The sequence below is a fragment of the Phytophthora ramorum genome (assembly GCF_020800215.1).
Source record: "Phytophthora ramorum isolate Pr-102 chromosome Unknown Phyram_PR-102_s0012, whole genome shotgun sequence".
NCBI lineage: Eukaryota > Oomycota > Peronosporomycetes > Peronosporales > Peronosporaceae > Phytophthora > Phytophthora ramorum.
In genome coordinates this window covers 408543-417676 of record NW_027150658.1, presented here as the reverse complement: position 1 = coordinate 417676, position 9134 = coordinate 408543, and the positions used below count along the sequence as shown (strand labels likewise).

At 51.1% G+C, this 9134-nt stretch overlaps 1 protein-coding gene across 1 annotated transcript; it reads left to right on the top strand.

Moving 5' to 3' along the window:
* Positions 1 to 405: 405 nt before the first annotated feature.
* Positions 406 to 1005, top strand: KRP23_11439 (Crinkler effector protein BLC01; the record flags this gene model as incomplete). Its single annotated transcript, XM_067895793.1, has 1 exon — positions 406 to 1005. The coding sequence occupies one exon, from the start codon at positions 406 to 408 to the stop codon at positions 1003 to 1005; it is 600 nt and encodes a 199-aa protein (XP_067740276.1).
* Between the last annotated feature and the right edge of the window lie 8129 nt (positions 1006 to 9134).

The following is a 9134-nucleotide window of genomic DNA, read 5'->3' as shown; positions in this document are numbered from 1 at the left end:
GGTGTCACTCCGTCTGAGGACTGCAACAGCCTGTGCAACCGCAGTATAATAGTAATACTTAGAACATTACGCTGGCAGTTTTTTTTCCTTACCGTAATTTACCACCAAGAACATTCCTGGAACCTTTTTTCGGGGCAGCTGCTATTTTGACGAGACTACCTCTCCATCACCTGAGAGTGAATGCAACGCCTTTTGGATGTTAGGGTAGTTTTAGAACCGCTCGACCGAGCTATATTGATAAAAGCAATAGAACAGAACGCCCCGGCAGATTCTTACCGCAAAAAAGGAATACTTCAGAGTAGCGCGTTTCATCATTTTTGTTGTTGTTGGAAGTCTATGTGAGACGCCTTCTTTTCCGGTTAAGTACGCCGGAAATTCTTCCAGAATCCGCTGCCTCGAGGAAAGATGGTGAAGCTCTTCTGTGCGATCGTTGGTGTGGCTGGAAGCGCTTTCGAGGTGCGTGTGGACGAGAGTGACTCGGTGTATGACTTGAAGAAGGTGATCAAGGGAGAGAAGCCGAACGACTTGAAGGACATCGACGCAGACAAGCTGCAGCTCTTCCTGGCGAAGAAGGAGGACGGCGCGTGGCTGACGGAGGCAGACGTGAAGAAAGGCGTAAGTGACACAACTGGACTGAAGCTGCTGGGAGCGGCGCGAGCAAGGATACGGCGTGTGGGGCTATCGGAAAAGGATGTCGGCGGAGTGGGTGAAGAAGAAGAAGCAGAAGGGAGAGGACCTGTGAACGTGCTGGTGGTGGTTCCGGAGCAAGAACACGCACAAACTGGATTGTGGCTTGTCACTGGATCCGTTGATAACGCGTTGAACACGAGGGGGGCTCGCTGCAAACTGTACTGGATGGCGACATTACGCATTGGATACTACGATCCTGCGCGCCGCATTGACAACAAGGATGTCGCGTTTTGGTATGAATCCAAAAAGTTGTGTTTCCATGTATTGTTCGAGACAAGTACGTGCTTTATTTATCGTCGCTGCGACGTATTATAGTGCTGCTGTCGTGGCGGGCTAACTCTGTTTCGTTTACAGAAGATGCTGCTTTGCTGTTCGAAACTGACTTAAGGACTGGACCGCAAACGCTGAAGTCTCCGTTAACTAACCAAGTAGTGAAGACGCGTGTTGCAGCAGTTACCGCTGTGTCTACTGATCTTCACCGCGTATTCTACGCCGACTATGTTCCAGAAGATTCGGATTCTCCGCGAAACACAAGCTCATCCATATCGTTGACTTCAAGCGTTTCGAATCTGGACTCCTCGACTGACGAGTTTCGTTTTCAGCGGATTGAACACGAGAAGTTCTTCCTACCGTACGGCAAGGCAGAAAGCTGCCATTTGGTGTCGAGAAAGCAAAGCAGAGATCACAAACGAGAATTCGCCAAGTACGATCGAGACCCAAACAGTAGGCTTGCACTTTCTCGCGATATGCATGGTTGGTTCGACGGTATGAGCATTGAGGTTCCCATCGTCAACATGCTCCCCGGATCTGTTGAACAGAATCAATCAATTGGCAAGAGGCGCAAGGTACGTAGTGTGCGCTTAGTTCTGTTGTGTGTGCAAGTATACTGACGCTTGCGTGCAGGTCGAGGTCTTCGTGAAGGTTATCGATGCGCAGTGCGCAGAAGGCGTGTTCAGTCGGTTGAAAGAAGGGTCAACCGTGACCAACGATCCGCTAATGATGAAGACGTATGTTCACGTGGAGGATCCAGAAACATTTTGTTTGTGTATGAGGTGGAAGCACGAAGACAATGCGGAGCGCTGGAGAAGTTTTTTTGATATGACTCCGGCGGTCGATTGAGTGGTTCCTGATTAAATACTTCGAAGTATTTTATTTTTTTCGATCCTGATATATAAAATTTATAGTATATAAAGATGGTTTACTCACCTGAACAATACGAACTTAACAAAGAGCGAATCAAAGCAATCCCAAGACTGTTCGGATCCTATCTCCTGGATGTAACAGCTGCTATCGGATAACCTGAAAATCGCTTTTCACCTTTGTCAAAAGCGGCATCATCTTAGTGATCGCACTAACACTAACTGCACTGCTTGTAGAAAGTAGCTACAGTACTAGTAGTAACGCGTTGGTGAAGTTTGGCATTTCTCCTGTGCTTCACCTCTAGCACTCCCAATAATCTGACTGTAGTAACCACGCATGGTAGCGGTTGTTAGGAATCACAAGCAGATTAACACATTTCTTATCGTTTATGTGTAGTAAATTTCACAGCGTATGCGGTTGGTAAGCTCAAAGAAGGCGTTGCTATTATATCAAAATCGCGATTACAAATAAACTGGATGTCTGAGTGAGCACATCAGCAGGATCTACCACGACTAGGACAGTACAGAAGCTGGTTGTCAACTAGGAAGCAGGCTGGATGTCAACGTCTCGACCAAACGCTCGGGCTGCGCCGATATTGCAATGTCATTCCAGCTTTTACCGCACAAGGCTAACCCTGCAGGTATCACTGTCAGCCCCAGTCCCTCACCACCCAATGCAAACCATGAGGCTCATCCAGTTTGGTGTTTTCGCCTCCATGTTGGCAACGTTTGCGAGCAGTTTATCGTTCTCCGAAATCAATGAGGACACAAGTGCACCGGACGCTACGACCGATGAAGAGAGAATCTATGGCGGATCAGACGCAAATGCCGGCAAGTTCCCGTATCTGGCGAGTCTGCGCAGCGGTGGCCCCTACGGAGACACATTTTGCGGTGGTGCGCTCATCGCACCCCAGTACGTCTTGACGGCCGGCCATTGTTTCGAAGGGGATCTGAATGACATGTATGTGTCTTTTGGAATGCTGCATTCGTCGGGAAAGGGCTCTAACAAGGCCGAGCATATCCGTGTCTCGGAGATTTTCCGCCACCCAAACTTTAATCTGACGTGGCTGTACTACGATGTGGCAGTGCTCAAGCTCGAGACTCCATCGAGGTTCAACTCGAGTCGCTTATCTCTGGGATCTCTGTCGTTCCATCTCGGAAGGGCTCACCAGATAGGCGGGATGTAAGTGCCGCACCACAGTTTGCTAACCGACAGTGGAGCTCATTGTCCATTTTGCCTTCCACTGCAACATCAACAAGAACCTACACAACTCTGCTCACTAGAGACCGCCTTCCAAGTTTGAAGAAACGATGGCTGAAATGCAAGACGGTGCAAACTACGAGGTGGCCAACTCTCCTGGCAAGGGTGCTGCTGTGGCCGGCAGCACCTTCGACGACGCGAACAAGGCCGCCGCACGCCTCATCAAGCCGAACGCCATCCTGTACACCAGTGCGCTGCTGTCGTGGCTGCAGCCGTTCCAGAGCGGTTGGTCCACCTCGCAGATGAACCTGTCGCAGTACAACGACACGGACGAGTGCAATGCTCGCCCCGTGGCCGACGGCACGTGCCTCATGTTCCCGGGCCACTCGAAGCTCGAGTGGACGTTCGCCGTGAACGCGTGGATCTTCGGAGCCATGGTCGGGTCGCTGTGCTGCGGCCACTTCAGCGACAAGTACGGCCGCAAGAAGACGCTCATGGGCAACTGCCTCTTCATCATCGTGGGCGGCGTCGTGCAGACGGTGGTGTCCAACATCTGGGTCTTCTCCGCTGGCCGCCTCATCGCTGGCCTGGCCTCGGGCACGGCCACGGCCACCATCGGTAGCTACGTGAACGAGTTGTCGCCGCCGCACATGCGCAACACGCTGGGCCTGGGGCTGCAGATCTTCACGACCATCGGCATTTTGTTCCCGGCCATCGCCTTCTTCTTCGCCAACACGAGCTCTGGCTGGCGCTACCTGGCTGCGTTCCCAGTCCTCCTGGGAGTGACCTACCTGCTGCTGGCGCCAACGATGTGCGTGGAGAGCCCGGCGTGGCTACTGACCCAGGGCCGCACGGACGAAGCCAAGCAGGTCATCGCCCGTCTGTACGGCGAACAGCATGTGCAGACTGCGCTGTCGTGGCTGCAGGTGAGCAAGAAGCCCGAGAACGCCGAGGAGGGGCTGGCTGCTCCCGCGAAGGAGTCGATGTTCAACCCGCGCTACCGTCTGCAGCTGCTGGGCGGCGTCCTCTTGTCCTGCGCGCAGCAGCTCTCGGGAATCAACGCCGTCTTCTACTACTCGGGCAGCATCTTCTCGGACGCCGGCATCTCGGACTCGCGCGTGGGCACGCTCATCATCGACTTCATCAATATCTGGCCCGCCTTCTTCACGGGCGTGCTGGCCAACCGCTTCGGCGCGCGCAACATGATCCTGTGGGGTCTGGCCGGCATGGTGGCTATGTCCATCGGCATGACGGTGGCCTTCATCGTGGACGTGTCTGCGCTGTCGATCGTGTTCACGGCGCTGTACGTGATCGTGTTCGGCGTGACACTGGGCCCGCTCGTGTGGGTCATGACGGCCGACATTTTCCCGGACTCGATCCGTGCCAGCGCGTCGTCTTTCTGCATCGGTATCAACTGGCTGTGCAACCTCATCGTGGGCGTGTCGTACCCGTACATCTCGGATGCTCTGACCGACTACGCGTACGTGCCGTTCGTGGTGCTGCTGGCGATCTTCTACCTGTTCGCTCTGAAGCTGGTGCCGGAGACGTCGGGCAAGTCGGCCGAGGAGATCCAGGCCGAGTACGATTCGCGCCGCGAGAAGTAAGTGCCAGGTGTACGCAGAAACCAGTCAAGAGATAGCGTGCTTTCGAGCGCATGGCTTACATGTGAAATAGAGACCTTTTTACAACAAAGTTGAAACTTACAACCAATGTTGTGTTAGATTTCGTGCAACAGCTACTCAAGGTCTGGAGCGTCAGCCCCCGAATGATAAAGAGCCCGCTCCTCAAGCACAGCAAGTAGATGCATTCACCTTGGCACTCGACGTGCAGAGCACAAAGCTGGAATCCATTCCCGAGCGAGTGATAATGTGCTTCGATCCTCTCCGATAAAGTGTAGGGACTTCTTCTTGAACTCCTCGAACGGTTGTACACAACAAACGAACGCGATTCATGATCACCACTTCAACGAGCAGCATAACTTTACGCTTGCATGAAAATCAACACAACATTCCACATCGTCTGCCACTGCACCAGAAATCCCCCCAGCCTTCCTGCCATTGCTCTTCGACGTGTACATTCGCCCGCGCCTTCTTCAGCCGTCCACAGGGAGAGGGGTTTCTGGCAGACAAGAGCTTCCGAGCCAGTACCAAGAGGGACTTTGAGTACCTCAAGTAGGCGTGGCTACTCATTAGCCACAAGATGTGGTGGGGTGTACTTAAACCTCAGCTAATGCATGAAGGAGGGTCGGACGTAGAGGGAGAGTTCCCATTGTTTCCAGAAGAAGAGCCAGAGGTTTTAGTCTCTTCAGTGTGTGGAGTTACTGGTTCGAGGGGTGAAGGAGAGGACCACGATCGACGAGTGAGACAGAGGTTGGACTCTGGTGACCTCCTAGAGACCCCACCCGAGCCTTTGGGCACGGCATCAACACCACCAAAGACAAATGCATCACATGAACCTGAAGAGGAAGAGACGGAGTAAGCGGAAATAACAGCGGTGGTGGAACGTCGACTGGAGCTGGACATCATGACGCAGAGCAAGACGGGATAGTCGATCGAAGCGAACGAATACCTACGTTTGCAGCGTCAACTTATGCTACACAAGCTGAAAGACAAGACCCGGCCGGCTGAAGCTAGCAACTGTGGAAACGTTTGGAGTAATTGCCGTGCTGCGTTTTTTCTCTTTCAAGCACAAACTGGATGCTGTTATTATACCAAGAACCACATATTTGAGCATATAAAGGTCGAAATGACCGGCGTGGTACGTTGGAAAGGAACTACTAGTACTTGCCACTTAGTTGTTGACCCCAGCTAGTGTTGTTAGGGTTACCGACCCGAGATCAGCACTTACGCAACATCGCCAGTAAATCCTGATGATAGCGATCAGAAAGTCGAGCATTAGTCCCTCCAATCCCGCGATGTAGGCTATCATAGCTTATTTTACTTATTATTTCTACCATGAGTCTGAGCTTCGAAATGAGGATCACTCGTTTTGTTGGCCTTGGTATTATTATACTTCAGAAAACCCGGTAGTCGAATATATCGGTGGTTTTTCCATCGGTAGGTGGACGGAGAAACTGCAACATCGCAGCAGCGATCGCGTTGTATGCAGATCAAACTCGCAAAGAAAAGCAGTTCGTCACTGACCGGCCACCTCGCTGCGATTGCGCCATTTTCAATCACTTCGAGCAACCCACTTTTGATCGTTTCGGCTCCAATATCGTAGAGCATCTGGCTTTGCAAAGGCAGGATCAAGTGGAAGTGATGATGCATCAAGCAGCAGTTCTTGCAGCAACTTGGATCCATTTTCGAGACTCTATGCGTGACGCAAACCGAGAAGCTTGAGCAAATGCAGACGCAGGAGTTTGTGACTAAACTGGTGAAAACACTCGAGACAGATCTGTAGCATATTCGGTAGATGCACACTGTGCTGCTCAACCACTAGCGGGCCAAAATCAACGTCAAATACAATAAGCAAAATGACCGACAAAGTACAGTGCATGCAGCGAGATGTGACGGTATTACAGAAGAAATACGGCTGGTACTCGTTTGGCGCTCCACTATGAAGCTCCAGCTGGGCATCGACTCCATGTAAAAAAAATGGCTTTGATACCTTGGGTCGATGCAAGTAGAGAATTGAAAACGCTAGATATTGTGGTCCAGAAGATTTGTTCTAGGTTGGGAATGCTAAATAGCATACATGAACTGCAGTGCTGCATCTGCGATTATCTTGGAAGCTCCATAGTGTCCAAGATAAGCGCTACTAATTGTCCTGAATATTTCTTAGAACTGAGGGACGTACCACATCGCACTAGTAAGAGAATTACTATTATACTAATACATTAAATAGCATTGAGTAGCAGATACTGTACTCAGTATCACTGGTTGATGTGAAGCCCTGGTTTCACACCGTGTAAAACTCTTTGTATATATTAACTGTATACGCGGACGTCTCGCCAATCTCGCACCCTCTCTGCCCTCCTCCTGCGGCTGCCCTTCTATCAGTGCTCGTCAGTCGGCATGGGTCTAGCGCCTGCGCTGTCATTGTAAGTCATTGTCAAAAACTCCGTGACATTGCCAGTGGAACCACCGCCCAGGATGTCCTTGATGTAGTCCAAAACGCTCGAAACGCGGGTGTAAAATCCAGGTAAAACGCCACAATCCGTAGGAGGCCCACTACTCACGATTCCCACAACGACACCATTGGCAGTGAGAGGGCCCCCAGAGTCTCCTTGGCACGAGTCCTTGCCATCTCCAGTACCGGCACACATCACAGTCTCACTCGTCACGGTGGCATTATTCAACGAGTCGCACTCCTCGTTCGAGATGATCTCGACGTCCACAGTCTTCAGTGTCAACCCGAAGGTTTCGTTGCTCACCAATCCCCACCCTGCTACCGTGGCCACGGTTCCCGGTGGGTTGTTTGACCCATCAGCCGCAGCCAGGGGCGCTAGCTTCTTCGTCGATGGAGTCTCGAGCTTGAGCACTGCCACGTCGTAAATCGCCCACGTGAAGTCAAATTTTGGGTGGCGGAAAATCTCCGAGACACGGATATGCTCGGCCTTGTTAGAGCCCTTTCCCGACGAATGCAGCATTCCAAAAGACACATACATGTCATTCAGATCCCATTCGAAACAATGGCCGGCCGTCAAGACGTACTGGGGTGCGATGAGCGCACCACCGCAAAATGTGTCTCCGTAGGGGCCACCGTTGCGCAGACTCGCCAGATACGGGAACTTGCCGGCATTTGCGTCTGATCCGCCATAGATTCTCTCTTCATCGGTCGTAGCGTCCGGTGCACTTGTGTCCTCATTGATTTCGGAGAACGATAAACTGCTCGCAAACGTTGCCAACATGGAGGCGAAAACACCAAACTGGATGAGCCTCATGGTTTGCATTGGGTGGTGAGGGACTGGGGCTGACAGTGATACCTGCAGGGTTAGCCTTGTGCGGTAAAAGCTGGAATGACATTGCAATATCGGCGCAGCCCGAGCGTTTGGTCGAGACGTTGACATCCAGCCTGCTTCCTAGTTGACAACCAGCTTCTGTACTGTCCTAGTCGTGGTAGATCCTGCTGATGTGCTCACTCAGACATCCAGTTTATTTGTAATCGCGATTTTGATATAATAGCAACGCCTTCTTTGAGCTTACCAACCGCATACGCTGTGAAATTTACTACACATAAACGATAAGAAATGTGTTAATCTGCTTGTGATTCCTAACAACCGCTACCATGCGTGGTTACTACAGTCAGATTATTGGGAGTGCTAGAGGTGAAGCACAGGAGAAATGCCAAACTTCACCAACGCGTTACTACTAGTACTGTAGCTACTTTCTACAAGCAGTGCAGTTAGTGTTAGTGCGATCACTAAGATGATGCCGCTTTTGACAAAGGTGAAAAGCGATTTTCAGGTTATCCGATAGCAGCTGTTGCATCCAGGAGATAGGATCCGAATAGTCTTGGGATTGCCAACTTGACTGGCTGTCGAGAGTTTACGCCACTCCGCTTGGAATCATACTCGACTAGGAAGCTAGTTCATGCCGCCACAATGACGTGTCGTCGCAGAGCTAGGCTGAGCCGTTCGACACTCAATAAACATGCTCGTTTTATCTTATACATTAGCATATAATAGTCTACAGTGTACCATCTTGCTCTTCCCATTTACTGCGTTGTAGGAAAATGTGGCTGCTGGCCACTCTATATAGCAACCGAATAAATGCCATTGAATATAAGATCTGTAGAGCGACTCCCGCGGACGAGTGCATGTGATACAGTCGTAGCCGCCAGTATGAGTGCAATGTGCACGCGGTTATTTGTGAGCGCAAATGGTTTTATTGACCGCTGCCGTATGCCGTATTGGTGTTTTATATTATCAACAAACGCAAAATAGGAAGTGACACAACGCGAAGGAGCACTGGCTTCCCAATTATGTTGCACAGCACAATACACACTCATGTACAAGCACGAGCTCATCATCCAGTTGTAACTGCAAGCCGTGATTGCGTGAGGTTCTCCCTAAATGTTGGGCCACAATCAATATGCCAGCAAATGCAAGACGATAATCTCTGCTGCGTCAGCTTTGCGGTGCTGTGCGTCGTTGTGAGTTC